The 19645-nt window shown below is 37.0% G+C and overlaps 1 protein-coding gene across 1 annotated transcript in view; it reads left to right on the forward strand.

Moving 5' to 3' along the window:
- PIK3C3 (phosphatidylinositol 3-kinase catalytic subunit type 3) overlaps positions 1 to 19645 on the forward strand; it is a 146423-nt gene that overhangs the window by 89008 nt on the left and 37770 nt on the right. Inside the window, exons 17-21 of the mRNA XM_043558700.1 lie at positions 509 to 637; positions 1490 to 1559; positions 3315 to 3379; positions 10363 to 10447; positions 17217 to 17291. Coding sequence (XP_043414635.1) covers positions 509 to 637; positions 1490 to 1559; positions 3315 to 3379; positions 10363 to 10447; positions 17217 to 17291 — 424 coding nt within the window. The remainder of the gene's footprint in view (positions 1 to 508; positions 638 to 1489; positions 1560 to 3314; positions 3380 to 10362; positions 10448 to 17216; positions 17292 to 19645) is intronic.

Here is a 19645-nt window from a genome sequence, read left to right on the forward strand (position 1 = left end):
CTGAGCCACCCAGGCACCCCTCTATCTGGTGCACTTTTATGCTGTAGTTTTATCTCATTTATTTCATTATGTCTGTAATGTTAAAACGATGATGGCAAACATAGATAGAACATCTGCTTTGTATCAGGCATGGTGCCAGACTCTTGTTCCTCTATGGTTTCTAATCACCTTAGCAGCGATGCAGAGGAAGTGTTACCTTCATTTTACACGTGAGGAAACAGGGTAAAGAATATGTGCAAGATCCAACATCTAGTACCTGGTAGAGCCTGGATTCCTATCTGTGACTGACTCCAGAGCTTTTGCTCTATATGCTGTGTAATCTTCTGAGTATTAGCTAGTTCGTAGTTTTCTTCAAGGATTCCTCTTGTGTCTTGTTGTCAGCCCATTTTGTTTCTTTAGGTTCTGCTTACCTATTTGTTTACCTTATGTGTCAGCATTTCCTATGTGCATGGTAGATCTTTGTGCATTAATTTACATCCATATTTGAAAACAATATTTTTATTTTCAGAGTGCTCTTATGCCTGCACAGTTATTTTTTAAGACAGAAGATGGGGGCAAATACCCAGTTATATTTAAGCATGGGGATGATTTACGCCAAGATCAACTTATTCTTCAAATCATTTCACTCATGGACAAGGTAACTATAACTTTATATTGGCAGGGACCATTTTTTAATTTTGGTTTAGTATATATGCAGTGAATGGACACTGAATTTTTTTTAACATTCAGGTGCAATCATAGGAAGCTCAGCAATCTCCAGTTGACCTTAAACAACTTTAGTTGTTTTTATGCACTGCAGAGTGACTCTTGGGTTGAGTATAAAATGAAATTGCAACTGTTCCTTTTTTTTTTAAATTCTTTTCAATGTTTATTTATTTTTGAGAGGGAGATAGAGTGTGAGCGGGGAAGGGGCAGAGGGAGGGAGACACAGAATCCAAAGCAGGCTCCAGGCTCTGAGCTGTCAGCACAGAGCCCGATGTGGGGCTTGAACTCACAAACCGTGAGATCATGACCTGAGCTGAAGTTGGTTGTGCAACTGACTGAGCCATGCCGGTGCCCCTGCAATTGTTCGTTTTTATTAAAACTCTTTTCTCAGTTAAGTTCTCTTGATGTCGAGTTTAGTAACTCCCTTCCTCTTAGTCAACTAGATCTTTTTCTTCTTTAAATTGCATCTCTGCCTCTGGCTTTTAAAGGAACGTATTTGTCCTCATTTCTTTTTTCTGAGTTCTAAAATACTTTGTGACTAGAAAGAGCTGCATAAATGAGTTGGAAGACCCCCAGTGTTGATTGAAAACTATTGACAGTGATTTAGAATAAGTTTAAAAAAATTGACATTCCATCAAGTGCTTAATAAATTTATTTTTGATGATCAAAGTACAATTAATTTAGTAATCTCTTATAATAAGCTATTATAATACTTACCTGCAAGACTGCTTCAGAACAATCTTCATACTTGTTTGGTTAATGTATTTTATCATTTGATCAAAAGCTGCTACGGAAAGAAAATCTGGATTTGAAGTTGACACCCTACAAGGTATTAGCCACTAGTACAAAACATGGTAAGTTTATTTTACACCATGGTTGTTTATTTGAGTGTCTAATAAGTACACTTTTCCTCTTTTAATTGAAAGTTAAGAATGCTAGAGATTGAATTCATTTGTAGCACTGAAGGCTGACTGGGCCTCTTTCCCTTTCTCCCTGGCTCCCTCTTGAAATCAGCATATTTGTAAGACAAATTAATACCTTTACACTGTATTTCTTTGCATTCAAAACTGGTTATAATTTACAGTAGTTTTTTTCATACTAATCTGTGTCCAGAATCATCATTTGAGAGTTACTGTGCCCCAGAGTGACTCTGTATTGTGCTCTTAAAAAAAGCCACTCAGCAATGATGCTGCCTCTGAACTAGTTTTTTTTTTTTTTTTTTTTTTTTTTAATATAGAATGATAGCATCTAAGTCTTTCTGAGATTGAATAACCTCTGGAAATTTGATAGTTCCCTAGGAATGCTTGCCTACAGCCTATTGTCAATTCCATAGTCTTGATACTCTCAGAGCTTCTCACCCTTCGATACCTGGGAAAAACAAAAGTATCCATTTTAGGTTTCTTGGCCTTCTGCTGGCCACCCTCAAATCATTTTGGTGGTGGTTTAATTCCTCTTCTCGCTTTCTCTCGGAATGATCTTGTTTAAAGTGCACATATGATCTTTGACTATCCTGCATAAAATGATTTACTCACTTCCATTCGCTCTTTGGACAAAGTCAGAAGCCTTAGCTTGTTTTACAAGTTCCAGCATCCTGTGACACACTCCTGTACCTGTCTCTCAAGCCTCTCTTTTTCCAGTCTCCTCCTTGCTTCCCAGGCATTGGCCACATGGGCCATCTTCCATTTTCTCGAATGCAGCATGCTCTTTTCAGCCTTAAGGCCTTCATTTATGTTATGATCATTATCTTTAGCATCCTTTCCTCACAGTTTTACCTATTAACTTTCACTGTCCTTCAAAGCATGGCTCAAATGTCAGATGCCCTCTGATCTCTATGGTAATTTAGGTCTCCCTACACTATTCTCTTTCACAGTACCTTTTTATTCACAATATTTATCCCAGTAAAAATTGCAGGCTTCTTCAGTGTATAAAGGCAGGGTCAAAGCTCTGTTTTTTATTGGCAAACTTATTATTGCATGGGAGAAAATCAGTGAATATCTTAAGTGAACTGATACACACTCTTCCCTGTTTGTGATACAGGAATGAATGAGACATTTCTTACTTTAAAGGAGTATATGGTAGTTTCCTTCATTCAACTTTGATTTTTCTTAATGTCCTCCTCCTTTTTGGTAGTTTAAGGGATTTATACTTCTGTCATTTCCCGGAAATGGCAGAACATGTAGTATTAGATAAAAAAAGCAATGAACATAATGCAGTTTTAGGCTTAGTTGATTGATATTACATAATTTCAGAGTTCTTAAAGTGATTTTAAATTTGGAATATTTTTAATTGGCATATGTTATAAAAGTACAGAAAGAAATTTTTGTGCATATTTAAGAAGCTTAGCTGTTACTTTTTTTCTGTGTATACAGTAATAGAAATTGCCCTGGAGAAACATACAGATTAAGTCAATTTAATTGAAAGAAGAGTTTACTTCTAGTTCCTATGACTCAAATGCCAGTCTAAACTTAATATCTTGTTTACAGACTCTTTAAGTCATTTGAGTATGCAGTGTATGCATTTGAAAATGAAGGCTATTCTTAGTAGAACCCTTATTATTTTTATTGCTTAACCAGTGTTGCGCTTAATGCAGTGCATGTATTTCTTTGTAGGTTTCATGCAATTTATCCAGTCAGTTCCTGTTGCTGAAGTTCTTGATACAGAAGGAAGCATTCAGGTACAGAACGAATTTTAAATGAGTTATGCAATTCATGAATATAATATCGTTTTAAAAAGTTCAATCTTCATAAAAAGTGTGTAGAGTTAAAAGTGCATGTTTCATTTTATCACTGTTCTTTCCTTGAGTTGTTTTCCTTTTCTCAGAAGTGAATAATACTAAAAGTTGCAAATTCTTCCATGTTAGTATGTACAGATGCTTAGTTCCTTAAACGGTGCCTGGCACATAATAGGGGAGCGGGAATACATTTTAAAAGTTTGTTAGTTTATAGTTATCTTATATTCCAAACTATGGAAATTCTATAGTGTGTTTAACTACAAATTAACATTTGGCTATTTCCAACTTTATGGTTCTTCAGAACAGTACTACATGCTCTTGTTCACACATGTTTTGCTCATTTGTTTTTAAGACCCCTCTTTTCCCCTTCAACCTTGTTGCTGTCCTTTAATATAGGAATAGGTGAGCGGGTCCTAGGATTATGCCATGTGTGTCTTTGAAAATTTTTACACTTTATAGACATGGATCAATTCTTATCACATCTTAATGGTTAATTTGTGTTATTTTTTTAATTTTTTTTAATATTTTTTTTTCAACGTTTATTTATTTTTGGGACAGAGAGAGACAGAGCATGAACGGGGGAGGGGCAGAGACAGAGGGAGACACAGAATCGGAAACAGGCTCCAGGCTCTGAGCCATCAGCCCAGAGCCTGACGCGGGGCTCGAACTCACGGACCGCGAGATCGTGACCTGGCTGAAGTCGGACGCTTAACCGACTGCGCCACCCAGGCGCCCCAATTTGTGTTATTTAAAAAAAAATTTTTTAGTGTTATATTTATTTTTGAAAGAGAGAGAGACAGAATACGAGCTGGGGAGGGGCAGAAGGAGAGGGAGACACAGAATCTGAAGTCGGTTCCAGGCTCCAAGCTGTCAGCACAGAGCCCGACGTGGGGCCCGAATCACAAACTGCCAGATCATGACCTGAGCCAAAGTCGGATGCTTAACTGACTGAGCCACCCAGGCACCCCAATTTAAATATGACTTTCTTTTTCCCTGTGTAAGAAGAATGTATGTAATTTACACAAAAAAACCTGATATGCCTGAAATGAAAGCTAATACAGGACGGACTTGACAGGGGATATTTGTTACAATGTGTTTTGTCTTTCCCAGTTTAGCATGTAATTCAGTATGGAGTTTAGATTTGCAGAAAAGCATTATTCTCATTTCTTGGCAAAGCAGGTGGTTATACTGTTCTTTGGTGTAAGGAATAATCACTTGCAGTAGTTAAACATTCATGCTCACTAGAGTCTTTTGGGTTTTCTATGTATGTAACACGTCATCTGCAAATAGTGAAAGTTTTACTTCTGCCCTACAAATTTGGATGCCTTTTATTTCTTTTTGTTGTCTAATTGCTGTGGCTAGGACTTCCAGTGCTATGTTATATAAAAGTGGTGAGCGTGGACATCCTTGTCTTGTTCCAGACTTTAGGAGAAAAGTTCTCAGTTTTTCCTCCTTGAGTATGATGTTAACTGTGGGATTTTTATATAAGGACTTTATTATGTTGAGGTATGTTCTTTCTAAACCTACATTGTTGGGGTGTTTTTTTCTTTTTATCATGAATGGATGTTGTACTTTGTCAGATGCTTTTTGCATCTATAAAAATGATGCAAAGATAATTTTAAGAATAAAAATTATTCTTTCTCTTATTAATGTGACATACCACATTGATTGATTTGTGAATATCGAACCACCCTTGCATGCCAGGAATAAATCCCACTTGATTGTGGTGAATGACTTTTTTTTTTAATGTATTCTTGGATTCTGTTGGCTAATTTTTTTTAATTAAAAAAAATTATTTTTAATGTTTATTTTTGAGAGAGAGCGAGATTGACAGAGCATGAATGGGGGAGGGACAGAGAGAGAGGAGACACAGAATCTGAAGCAGGCTTCAGGCTCTGAGCTGTCAGCACAGAGTCTGACACAGGGCTCAAACCCACAGACCATGAAATCATGGATTCATGAGCCGAAATTGGATGCTTAACCAACTGAGCCATCCAGGCGCCCCTTGGTTTGCTAATTTTTTTTTTTTTTTTTTAAGATTTTGCATCCATGTTCATCAGAGATACTGGACTACTAGAACTGATGAATGAATTCAGTAAAGTCGCAGACTACAAAATCAAGATATAGAAGTCTATTGCATTTCTATACGTTAATAATGAAATAACAAAAAGAGAGGAAAATAATCCCATTTATAATTGCACCAAAAATAATAAAATACATAGGAATAAACTTAGCCAAAGAGGTGAAACACCTGTACTCTGAAAACTACAAAACACTGATAAAAGAAATTGAAGATGACACAAAGAAATGGAAAGACACTTCATACTCATGGATTGAAAGAACAAATATTGTTAAAATGTCTATGCTAGTCTGGGCGCCTGGGTGGCTCAGTTGCTTAAGCATCCAATGTCAGCTCAGTTCATGATGTCGCAGTTTGTGAGTTCGAGCTCCGCGTTGGGCTCTGTGCTGACAGCTCAGAGCCTGGAGCCTGCTTCGGATTCTGTGTCTCCCTCTCTCTGCCCCTCCCCTGCTCGCACTCTGTCTCTCTTTCTCTCAAAAATGAATGAACATTAAAAAAAAATGTCTATACTACTCAAAGCATTCTACATATTTAATGTAATCCCTATCAAAATGCCAACAGCATTGGGGCACCTGGGTGGCTCTGTCAGTTAAGCGTCATCCAACTTTCGGTTTTGGCTTAGGTCATGGTCTCACAGTATTGTGAGTTTGAGCCCTGCGTCAGGCTCTGCACTAACAGTGCAGAACCTCCTGGGATTCTGTCTCCCTGTGCTTCTCTCTCTATCCCTTCCCCACTCATGATGTCTCTGTTTCTCTCAAAATAAATAAACTAAAATAAAAGAAGAAAATCCCTTAAAAAACTACCAACAACATTTTTCATAGAACTAGAACAAACAGTCCTAAAATTTGTATGGATCCACAGAAGACCCCATAAATAGTCAAAGCAATCTTGAAAAGCAAAATTGGAGTTATCACAATTCCAGACTTCAGATTATATTACAAAGCTGTAGTAATCAAAACAATATGGTACTGGAACAAAATTAAGACATACACATCATTAAAACAGAATAGAAAGCCCAGAAATAATCCACACTTACACGATCAGTTAATCGTTGACAAAGGAGACAAGAATATGCAATGTGAAAAAGTATCATCAGCAAATGATGGTGGGAAAACTGGATAGCTACATGCAAAAGAATGAAACTGGACTACTTTCTTAAATCTGAAAATGGATTAAGGGCCTAAATGTGAGACCTGGAACCGTAAAAATCCTACAAGAGAGCATAGGCATTAATTTTTCTAACATCAGCTGGTAACAACATCCTTCTAGATGTTGTATGTAGATGATGTCCAAGGCAAGGGAAACAAAAGCAAAAATAAACTGTTGGCACTACATAAAAATAAAAAAAGCTCTGTAAAACAAAGGAAATGACCAATACAACTAAAAGACAGTCTGCTGAATGGGAGAAAATATTTGCAAATCACATATCTGATGAAGGGTTAGTATCCAAAATATATAAAGAACTTACACAACTCAATACCCAACAAATAATTGAATTTAAAAATGGGCATAAGACATTTCTCCAAAGAGGACGTCCAGATGGCTAACAGACACATGAAAAGATGCCCAACATCACTCATCATCAGGGAAATGCAAATCATAACCACAGTGAGATACTACCTCATTTCTGTCAGAATGTCTAAACTCAAAAACTCAAGAAACAACAATTGTTGGTGAGGATGTGGAGAAAACGGAATCCTCATGCACTGTTGGTGAAAATACAAACCAGTGCAGCCATTGAGGAAGACGGTATGCAGTTTCCTCACAAAATTAAAAATAGAACTATTCTATGGTCCAGTAATTGACACTGCTGGGTATTTACCCAAAGAATATGAAAACACGAATTTGAAGGGATATATGCATCTTTGTGTTTATTGCAGCATTATTTATAATAGCTAAACTATGGGAGCAGCCCAAGTGTCCATCAATAGATGAATAGATACTAGGGCGCCTGGGTGGCTCAGTCAGTTAAGCATCCTACTCTTGATTTAGGCTCAGATCATGATCTCACGGTTTGTGAATTTGAACCCTGAGTTGGACTCTGAGCTGACAGATCAGAGCCTGCTTGGGATTTTCTCTCTCCATTTCTCTCTGCCTCTCCCATGCTCATGCTCATTGTCTCTCAAATTAAATAAACTAAAAAAAAAAAAAAAAAATCGATGATACATGCTTGCACACACACATAGGAATATTACTCAGCAATTAAAAAAGAATAAAATCTTGCCATTTGCAACAGCATGGCAGGATCTAGAGGGTATAATGATAAGTGAAATAAGCTAGTCAGAGAAAGACAAATACCATATGATTTCACTCCTATGCAGAATTTAAGAAACAAAACAAATGAACAAAGGAAATAAAGAGAGATCAAAAAACAGACTTTTAACTATAGAGAACAAACAGAACATTAGCAGCAGGGGGGTGGATGGGGGAATGGGAAAAAAAAGAAAAGCAAATAGCTGGGGCTCAGAACATTAAACTGCCTAGGGTTGATGTTTTGCTATGCAGTTTTCCAGCTGTGTAACCTTGAGTCACTTCTTAACCCTTTGTGCACAGAAGAGTTAACAGAGCAGACCTGAGGCTATTACCTTTAGAAAGGTCTGCTTGCTAAGTTAGCCTTTGACTGGTATCTGGGAACTTGGCTTTCAGTGTGTTATTCCTGTGTTCTCTGATAAGAGTGGTTCAGTGTGCCTAGACTGTACAAATAATTTGATTTACAGTGAACAACTTGCTTTCCTTCTTGAATTTTTTTTTTAATTTTTTTTTCAACGTTTATTTATTTTTTGGGGGACAGAGAGAGACAGAGCATGAACGGGGGAGGGGCAGAGAGAGAGGGAGACACAGAATCGGAAACAGGCTCCAGGCTCTGAGCCATCAGCCCAGAGCCTGACGCGGGGCTCGAACTCACGGACCGCGAGATCGTGACCAGGCTGAAGTCGGACGCTTAACCGACTGCGCCACCCAGGCGCCCCATCCTTCTTGAATTTTAACAGTTGCTAGACAGAGGGTGACTTTATGACCAGCCTCCAGTAAAAACCTTGAGTGCTGAGTCTATAATGGGCTTCCCTGGACAGAAACATTGCACCCAGATTATTGCCTTTTTTTTTTTTTTTAAATTGGCATTGGAGAAAAGTAGTAAGTATGCTCAGCATATCCCCTCATAGAAGAGAGCCAGGAGGCTGACACATGGATTTCTCCAGACTTTGCCCGTGTATTTTCCCTGTCCTGATTCTACTGTGTATACTTTTGCTTTAATAAGTGTCACTTGTGGTACAACCATATGTTGAGTCTATGATTCCATCTAACAAACTTGTCGGAGTTGTTGACCTCCTAACATACCCTTTAGGTCTCAGTTTTTGCATCTGTGAAATTTGGATAATAATTTAATAGTATCTGCCTCTAGGATTAGTACCTGAAAATGAGGTGAAGTGTATGTAGAGCTTTAACATAGTTTCTAACTGGAATTATTATTTAATAAAGTTATTAGTTATTGTGTTGCTGTGTGCAGTTGTGATTTGGTAAAATAAGGACAGTGCAGTTGGTATATTGATTCCTGGTTTCATGTCTGATCTGTGTAAATAGTTTTGCTGAGTCAGAGGTTATTCTCATGTTCAACTTCAGTAGACAATTAAAACGTATTTTCTCAAATAGTTGTTTTTGGGAAGTTATTCTGTTTCTCATTGCTATACATCTTTGCCTAATCTTAATATTGTCAGACTTTTAAATTTGGTATTGTAGTTTTAGTTTTCCCTAATTATCACAGGTTGGACATTAAAAAATATATGTGTAGGCTATACATTTCTTCTGTGGAGTCCTTATTTACATCTTTTGTTCATTTTCCTCTTGGGTTGTTTGGGTCTTATTGATTTATAGGAGTTCTTTATATATTCTAGGCATAGATCCTTTGTCAAGCCCAAGGGTGTTCAGAAAAGCTGAAACATAGGGTAAACTTTTTTTTTTTTTTAAACAGCATGTTACTTGTGTTTTCAAATAGTATATTCTGTTTTTCTTTAACATCTACATGTAAGGGAATAGTTCTAGTTGGTAATCAGAAACAAAACAAAACATTATTTTCCCCACTGTTTCCAGACTCTTTGGACACTCTAGTGCATGTATTGTGTCCCTATAATTCTTTTGTTCAGTTAGCGTCTCTCTTATATTTATCTTTCCATCAATTTCCCCTGGGAATTATTGGCACTTTCTAATCATTTTTATTGAGCTTTTTTTTTTTAATTATTATTATTGATGTATCATTGACATACAGTATTATATTACTTTCAGGTGTACAACACAGTGATTTTGACAATTACATACATTATGAAATGATCACCATAAATCTAGTTACCGTCTGTGACCACACATAGTTATTATAAGCAATATTATTGACTATATTCCCTGTGCTGTAGTTTATATCCCCTTGACTTATTTGGTTTACAACTGGAAGTTTGTTAATGCTAACAGTGTTTCAGTAGCTACACTTAAAAAGTAATTTCAATAACTCATGTTCACTTTAAGGAGAATGTATGATACAAAAAACCCCCTCTGAATTGTTTACATTCAGAAGAAAGGTGAAAAAAAGTGATAGAGTATAGAGAAATAAAAGTAAATTCATTTCATCTAATGTTTTCCCCCTAAGGTGTAAAAGTAGCAGCATACTTTTTTTTTTTATCTTAACTGTCTGCAAGCACAGTAGTAAGACTGATTCTTAGAATATACTTTTTAAAGTCCACATTTTATAATTATTGACTAAACATTAGGCCAGGTACTTGGTCATGTTTTACAATTGCAAAATGCCTGATTTGTTAAGGATTGTATTGAGTTTCTAAACATGTGAATTATATCTTTTCAGAACTTCTTTAGAAAATATGCACCGAGTGAGAATGGACCAAATGGAATCAGTGCTGAAGTTATGGACACTTATGTTAAAAGCTGTGGTAAGTTTTTCAAGCTCTGTTTTCCACTGATGCAGTGAAGTCAAGGAAATAGGCTATCCTGATGTTGCTATATTCATACACATTTGTACATTGTAGGATTTTATCTTACTCCATGTGGGCTGCTCTAACAAAATACCAGAGATTAGGTGGCTTGTAGGCTGGAAGTCCAAGATAAGGTACCTACTTGGTCAGTTGACGGCCCTTTTTGGGGAGAAGACTTTTTTGTTGTATCTTCATCTGGCAGAATGGGCTAGGGAGCTGTGTGGACTCTCCTTTTAGAGAGCACTAATCTCATTCATGAGGGGTCTACCCTAATGATTTAAGCACCCCCTAATACCATTACGTAGGGCTGTACGATTTCAACATGTGAATTTTGGGGGCCACAAAGACATTCAGATCATAACATTTCAATTCTCTATAAGAAGATGACTAAAAGATAGAAGACTGATAGAAGACTGATAGAAGACTGATAGAAGAAGTCAATTAATGTTTTGACATAATAGTAATTAACAAGGTATAAATTCTGTTTAGTCTTTGGTGAATGTATCTTTGCAATCAGTTAACTGTGTTATTATTACAAGTTATCTCTTCCTGGAAGCTGTTAATTTTCTCCAAGATTTTCCCTGTGTTTGAGTAACTACAATTAAAGAGACTGAGGGAAAAGTCTCAGCAATAATTATGCTTTAGATAAATCTCAAGAGCTATGTTAGGAGGATGCCTCTCATGATATTTTATTTTATGGTCCCTTCCTGGAAATAAGTAGGTAGTAGAATGCCAGAGGGATTAATTCGTATCGTTTCGACCATTTATGCCTACCTATCCTCATGAAGTTTATGTTCTAGAGGATTTTTTAATTTTCTTAAGCAGTTTTTTGTTTGTTTGTTTGTTTTATTTGTTTTTGCTTTTAATAGCTAGATTGTTTAAAAGAGGGTTAGTAAAGGAGTTGACACTAGAGTTAGCCCTGGATGGGATATGGTATATAAGTTGTTCCTGTTTTAAGTTCCTGTTTATACCTAAGGCAAAGTAGGTAAGGGACTTTAGACACATGTAACAGTTGTATTTAAACTTTCATATCATTTAATGGCTTATAAACTGATTCTTATACATGACATTTAAAAATTTTTCACAATGTTCCTATGAGGTAGTATTCCAGATTATTTTAGACAACATAATTTACTCCCAAATTTATACTAGATGATATATAAAGAAGTACATCTAGTTGGCTGAGAAGTATAAAGAAAATGTAATATAGCTGGGAACTTTAAAAGCACTGAAATAAAACATGTATGTGTATATTAAAATCCTTTATGGTTTTAATTGTATTTTTACTGAAGGAATATAACGTGGTACGTGTAACTGTGCTCTCCCTTAAAAATGACCATGTACAGTGTATTTAAAGACTAAAAAAAAATTATTGAAACATTCTAGAGAAAATGTATTATTTCTTTTAGTTCCCCTTGCTCTCCCTCTGTATTTCTCTTTTCTTTCTCTCCTTCCCTGCTTTCCTTCTTTTCTTCTTTCCTTTTCCCCTTTCTCTTCTTTCCTATTTTTTTTTGACCTTCAACTCTTGTTTTCTGTGTTCTGAAAAAATTACGTATCATCTAAAGACTAGGCAGGACATCTAAGATCACTCACATGACAGTTCATAGTTCATACTGTCTTTTATAGCAAGACTTGTCTGTCGAGTGTCCTGTACCTGGCTTCTCTGTGGCTTGGGGTTCTCAGAGCTGGGTTCCAAGAGGAAGTATTCTAAGAAACAGAAAGTAGAAATTGTTGGTTTCTGATGGCTTGGACTGGGAAGCTGGTCATTTGTCATTTCTGTCATAATCTCTTGGTCAAAGCAGTCACAGAGCTTGCCCGGACCCAAAGGGAGGGGTTATAGTTCCCACTTTGAGTGAAAAGCACGTTAAAGAATGTGTGGCTATTCTTTAGTCCACCACGCCTAATTACTGAAAACTTTTTAACATCATGAATCTATTTAACAAATGAATGCTAACTTTTTCTGCTTGAAATATATACACACACATACTATCTATAAATATTGACTAAAATTTTGAAAGCCTTGCTCACTCTTAGTAAAATTACTGGAACAGTATATTATGGTTGCATGTTGTAATTGTTTTATGTAATGTTCTATTACATAAATGTTCTATTACATAAAATGTCTTTTATGAAATGTTCTATTTTTTTCCAAGACCTAATGAAAATATGACTGGGTTTTTCATATAAAAAAATAGCCATTTCAAATTGAACTTCTTGGGGCACCTGGGTGTCTCAGTCAGTTGAGCGTCTGACTCTTGACTTCAGCTCGGGTCATGATCTCACAGTCCTGAGATCAGGTTCCGTGCTGGGTGTGGAGCCTGCTTAAGATTCTCTCCTCCCTCTTTCCCTCTCCTGCATGCTCATGCGCTTGCGTGCTCTCTCTCTCTCTCTCTCTCTCTCTCTCTCTCTCTCTCTCAAAAATAAAGAAATAAGTTAATTAATTAATTGCACCTCTTGGATACTTCAGTTCAAATTGGATCTTGCTCCTTTCTTTCCCTAATATTGTACTTTTATTCCTTTCCTGATAATCGATTTGATGGCAAGCCTTCTCTTCATCTTATTTTGAATAGCCTTCTTTTTCCTTTGTACCTTGTTGTGTTACAAAATAATCATTTGTATTTTAGGGTGTTTGGTATATTGGAGGTTGAAAGCCATTATTTGAGTTTTTCATTAGAGGATTTAGTGATCAATAAGTTGCTACCTTGTACTAGAATCTGATTGTTGGACATTATCATATAGATGTATGTATAAGTTTCATTTTAGAAAGTAAAGGTTTAGATTTTTGGCAGAGTGTAAGAAGAAAGTGATAATAGTTTTGGTGACAGTTTTTTTCCAGATTTTGCAAGGTATCAAGTATATTTCATGCAAGTAAATAGAACATTAATTATTTTTACAAATATATTTTTGCTAAGTAAAGGGAGATAGTATCATTTGGTTCTCTAATGTTTCTCTGAATTTTACATCAAAGTTGTATTATAATACCAATTTAAAGATATTGTGCATTTCATATGGGCTCAAAACGCTAACGGGCAGCATCCTTTTGGCAAAATTCTCTTGGACAATCTGCTTTGTGCCATCTCATATTGTTCTGAATCTGTTATCTGTGCTTTAAAAATTTCTGGGGATCATCTGACTCTTAATTCATGTCTTTTCCAGCATGTTCTCTCTTAAGCATTGATACTTTGAATTATTGGGACACCCTGATTTCACCCCCCCCCCCCATTTATATACATATGAAAGAGAGAAGATCATCTGTTATCTCACTTGACTTAAAAAACAAAACAAAACAAAACAAAACAAAACAAAACAAAACAGCGGTGCTTGGGTGGGTCAGTTGGTTAAGTGTCTGGCTCTTGATTTTGGCTCAGGTCACGGCCTCATAGTTTGTGGGATCGAGCTCTGTGTCCTGCTATTAGCATGGAGCCTGCTTGGGATTCTCTCTCCCCCTTTCTCTCTGCCCCTCCCCTGGTCGTGCACTCGCTCGCTCGCTCTCAAAACAAATAAACTTTAAAAGAAAAAACCAAAAACATCTATTAAAATGACCCTTAAACATATTTATGACCTTAACCCACTGAGGCAGGGTAAAGGCTCTTTCCCATACATTTCCCATTTCCATTGGAAAATAATCCAGTAATAATTACTGTAAAAGCAAACGTGATGATGGAAAGTAGTATATAAAAACATCTTGCTTTGTCAGTAGAGACAGGCAAAATTCATGGCATGTCTAGTTGTGTAAAAATTTTAGGTCAAATGTACTGTTGCTACACATGTGAATCATTACTCTGTAGAGGTAGCTAAAACAATGAAACAAAGTAAATAATGATAAAACTAATTTATAATGAACCAAAAGATAAGCTGCACCATACAACAAATCAAGTATATTGATACACATTGATGTTCTTTTGGAAAATTGCCAGTGTTTTAACAACGTTCTGATGCATATTATCAGGAGTTTTCTATCCTTCACAAGTATTGAGTGGCAGCCAGATTGCTAAGTGACTTACGTATTAGAGAGCTCGGTGTCCTAAGTTCTTATGTGTTCTCTTTATGAATTTCCTTTAGCACGGCGTTCACTGATGTCGGAGTGGAGGGCGATTAGTCGTTTGTGGATTGCATATTTTGCAGCAGTTTTAGAGCAGCACCACTCCAGCATTACCACTGTAATCCCTGGACCAGCAGCATTGGCTTCATCTGGGAACTTGTTTGTATTAACAGAATCCCAGGCCTTGCCCCTGATGTTTTGATTAGAATCTTCATTTTAACAGGATTCCCAGGGGATTCTAGTACATTAAAGCAGAAGGGAGTACACAAACTGTGGTGTGTATAGCAATCACTTTCTAGCACTGCCCCGAGAAATTCTGATGCAGCAGGACTCAAGTGGCCCTAAGGGTTTGCATTTTTTTTTAATGTTTTTATTTATTTTTGAGACAGAGAGAGACTGAGCATGAGCAGGGGAGGGGCAGAGAGAGGGGGAGACACAGAATCTGAAGTGGGGTCCAGGCTCTGAGCTGTCAGCACAGAGCCAGACGCGGGGCTCGAACTCACGAAGTGTGAGATCATGACCTGAGCTGAAGTCGGACGCTCAACCGACTGAGCCACCCAGGCGCCCCAGGGTTTGCATTTTTAAGAAGCTTCTAGGGGAGAGTGATGCTGCCATTCTGTGCATCACATTTTGAAGAGCAGTTTCCTAGCAAGAGTCAAATTAGTTTCTTTCTACAACCTTCCTCATAGTAAGTATTTTAGGATTTTTAGGCCACATGATCTCTGTTGTAGCCATTCAGCCAGACCAGTGTCGTGCTCAAGAAATAGGTAAATGAATGGACGTGGCTGAGTTCCAGTAAATTCTATAAAATATAAAAACAGAGGAGGTCCCATTTTGGCCGTCAAGCTGTATTTGCTCACCCTTTATATAAGTGGCCCTCAAGTCCCTCAGTGGACCACTTAATCTGTCAACAATTGTATTCAGCTGAAGTTAACATAATCTATAGTGATGTACACACACAAGTCATTTTGTTTTTTGTAAGAAGCCCAGATGTCAGTCATTGTAGTTGCTTTAGCTGCTTATGGATGTTAGGGCCAACCAAGGTCTTTGTGATTCTCTTGGCCTTCTCCCAAGTGACTATTGCAAATGCAGTCATCATATTTGCAGTCCAGCCAACCAGGAGAAGAAACCTAAAAGGCTCACTTCCCAGCTCAGCCAGCCCCATCTTTAAACATGCTCATCACAAACCTACCTTTGCTTATAGTTCCCTGGACATGCCTAAGTGCAGGTGAGGGTGGGAAATACAGTCTTTTACCTAGGCATGGTCTTGTCTTCCAGATCCTGGTTTTGTTTTAAGGAAGAAACAGATTAGATAGTGTGTAGGCAAACTAGTAGTTCCTGTCACACTGCAGGCTATATTTTGAGACTAACTGATTTGTTACAGTTTAGTGAAAATTGTTAGTAGACCAGTAATATGATTAGAAGCGTTTTTTGGGTAATAGTGTGCTTTCATTCATTCTGTACATATGGATACATTTTGAAATATATAAAATGTATAATTTCACCTGTAATTAGTCTATGGTTAGTTATTCTAAACAAATACACTTGAACTTAAATATCTTGAGTGTTGCATCTGTCTAAATAGCCACTTTGGGGAACAGGAGTTATACAATGCAGAAGTGGCTTGAGCCAAGGACTTTAGAGTGAGAGTTAGGTTCAAATCCCAGCCTAGTGACCTTGGACAATCTCGTTAACTTCTGGAGCCTGAGATATTTTCATTAGAAGGATAGTTACAATACTTAACTGACATCATTAAAGGGCTAGAGATGATGAATGTAATGTACCTACCTAAGGGACTAGCTTTCAGTAAGTTGTAACTATGATTAATTAATTAATGATTAATCCAGTGAAATTAATTTGGTCATTAACAGGTGGTCCAGTCTTTTTCCTACATATTAACTGAAATAAACATGCTTTTGTAAATACTGATATAGCCATGTGTATGTTTGTAAGTTATGTTTCTTGTTAATAAGAGAAATAGAATGGAAAAAATAATCTTCAAAAAGGTGATATTTGCTTAATTTTATTTGAGTATTTTCAACACATGGCAGGTTTCCAGACTTTTTAGAAGAGAAAGGCAAAAGAATAAAGATAGAGCCAGTGACTCTGCCCCTAGCCCTGCTCATGTCATTTTTCTTAATACTTTAGAAGACTGTGCTGTGAACTTCTTAAGCGCCTTTACCACTCAAGTGAATTTAATTGTTTTTCTATCTGCTGGCACTTCACGATTGTTTCTCCAAAGATTTTTCTTTTAAACCTACATTTACTTTTGTTATCTTATAGATAATAGGGTTGTGGGATGCTTGAGTTCATTATGTGTATTTCTGTAGACACTTCTTTTTTCTGCTGTCATCTGTAACATGTGTCCAATTTGAAATGAGAAATGGGAGAATCATGTTATAATTAAGGTTCCTGAAGCCTGAATTAACTTTTGATAGAAATGACTTTTATAATTTGACAAAATTCTACAAGATGTTATTTCTCATGCAAATAGCAATTTATATTGAGTTTCAACTGATAAACTCTTCATAGAGTCAAAGAAAATTACGCAATTGAGAATTTGGGTGATAAATCAAAAAATAGTAATTAAATTGAAATGAAAGTAACACAGACTGCTTTTATACTCATTTGTATGTTTGACCTGGTTTGCATGTGTTTTTACAATTTTTTAACTGTTATTTGCAGCTGGATATTGCGTGATTACATACATACTTGGAGTTGGAGACAGACACCTGGATAACCTTTTGCTAACAAAAACAGGTATCAAATCATGGCCACCAGTAGATGTATATTTTATATGCCAGTGATTTTTACTGTGGAATCTGCTTAGTAAAACAAAATAAGTTGCATAAAACAAAATAAGTTGCAAAATGTGGTAGGCACATTGCATAAGTGAAGAAAAGTCAAAGTCTTTTTTTTTTAATGTTTATTTTTAAGAGAGAGAGAGAGACAGAGCTCATGAGCACAGGAGGGGCAGAGAGAGACAGAGGGAGGAGAGAGAGTCCACAAGTGGAGGAGGGGCAGAGAGAGAGGGAGACAGAGGATGCAAAGCAGGCTCTGTTCAGAAAGCAGAGAGCCTGATGCAGGGCTTAAACCCACGAACTGTTGAGATCATGACCTGAGCCAAAGTTGGATGCTTACCTGACTGACCCACCCAGGCACCTCTGAAAAATCATATAGTCTTAAAAGTCCCTTCATATGGTACCTTTGAAAGAAACTCCCATTCTTTTTAATTTTTTTTAATATTTATTTATTTATTTTGAGAGCACAAGCTAGGGGAAGAGGGGTGTGTGTGTGTGTGTGTGTGTGTGGAGAGAGAAAGAGAGAGAGAATGAATCCCAAGCAGATTCCACGCTCAGCGTGGGCTTAATCTCACGACCCCAGGGTCATGACCTGAGCTGAAATCAAGAGCTGGACACTCAACTGACTAAGCCACCTAGGTGCCCCCAAAACTCCCATTCCTTACAAAGAATCACTTCAGTAGTAATTCTATGGGTGGTCTTCTCGCTCTTCCTTCTGAAAATGCCACCTTTGGGGGAAAGCCCATAATAATGTATGCAAGCAGTTGAGTTAGTGTTACTTACTGCTTACTTACAGTGTTACTTACTTACTTCCTTACTTACAGCTCTAGTTAGTGTTAGAATGAGCTCACATTAACCCCTGTCTTTAATTTTTTGCTTTTCCCCTTGGAGTTCCATGGAATAATCATTCTCATCCCCCTCTTCGTGATAATTATTTAGCCCCTTGGCTTTAACACCATCTTGAAGCAAACAACTTTCAAACTTACAGCACTGTACTTTAGTCCATTTCATTAAGCTTCAGACTGAAATATCCAACCACTTACTTGACATCCAAATTATATGGTCAGTTGTAAAAGTTGTTCCCTTCTTCCACTACCTGCTTAATAATACCTGCTCCTCACCTAATTTTTTCCCATCTCAGTAAATTGCAACATCATCCACCCAGTTGTTTAAGCCCCAGGTTTAAGAGTCATTTTTAATTCCACTCTTGGCCTCATTTCACATATCAAACCTATTAGCAAATCTTGTCTACTCTTCACCTCCAAAATGGATCATGAAGTTATCCACTCTCTTCATTTCCACTCCTTTGACTCCATTTGAAGCCACTACCATCTTTTGCCCAAACTATTTGAATAAAATCTGAACTCTTTACTGTGGTGGTTGTGGCTTGCCCACACTGACCAATTTGATTGTGTAATGTCAATACTCCTGCCTCAGACTAATGCCCTTGTTTTTCTCTCTGGAAAGCTCTTCTCTCAGATCTTTGCAAATCTGACTTTGGTTATTGAGTCTAAGTTTGAGTGGCATCTCCTTAGAATAGCCTTTTCTAACTCTCTGATCTGAAATGGCTTCTGAAATGTACTTGCCACACCACCCTTCTCCATTACTCTCTATTATTGTTTCGGTTTCTTTAAAGCACTTAACACCAGCCAAATTTATCATTTTTTTGTACGATAAAACAAAGATTTACTGAGCAACTGCTATGTGTCCGGTATTGTTCTGGGTTCTGGGGATACCAAAATTAACAGAACAGACACAAAACCAGGTCCTCATGGAGCTTGTTGATCTCCTCATCATCTTCTCCCATTCAGGATGCAGGTTCCATGAGAGCAGGGACCTTGTCCATCCAGTTTGCTACCATTCCTCCAGAACCTTGAACACCACCTAGCTAAAGTGATTGATAGATCACTGTTGAATTAATGAATGAGTAAATAATTCTTCTCTTCTGTGTAGTCTTTTCTTCCCTGGGCTAAATAATTCAAGTTTCTTCAGTCTTGCATAGAAAATAGATTTTAAATTACTCTTAAAATGGTCTCTCAGGTAAGAACATTTTCTGTTTTGTTAGTATTCCTCCAGATTGTGATACCAAGAATTTAACACATCAAATATAATTTAATATATCAAATGTAGTCTAATTATTAATATATAATTATTAATTAACAGAATCTAGAATTTCATATATTAGTGTGAAAAATTATCTGTGACAGAATTTGCTTGTGGGATTCATGTCTGTCAAGGCCAGGCTGTCCCTGTAGTAACTAGGACCACAGAATGTTGTGGAGGTTCTCGCCAAATTTGCCAATGTAGCAGAGG

Source organism: Prionailurus bengalensis, chromosome D3 (assembly GCF_016509475.1).
Source record: "Prionailurus bengalensis isolate Pbe53 chromosome D3, Fcat_Pben_1.1_paternal_pri, whole genome shotgun sequence".
Taxonomy (NCBI): Eukaryota; Metazoa; Chordata; class Mammalia; order Carnivora; family Felidae; genus Prionailurus; species Prionailurus bengalensis.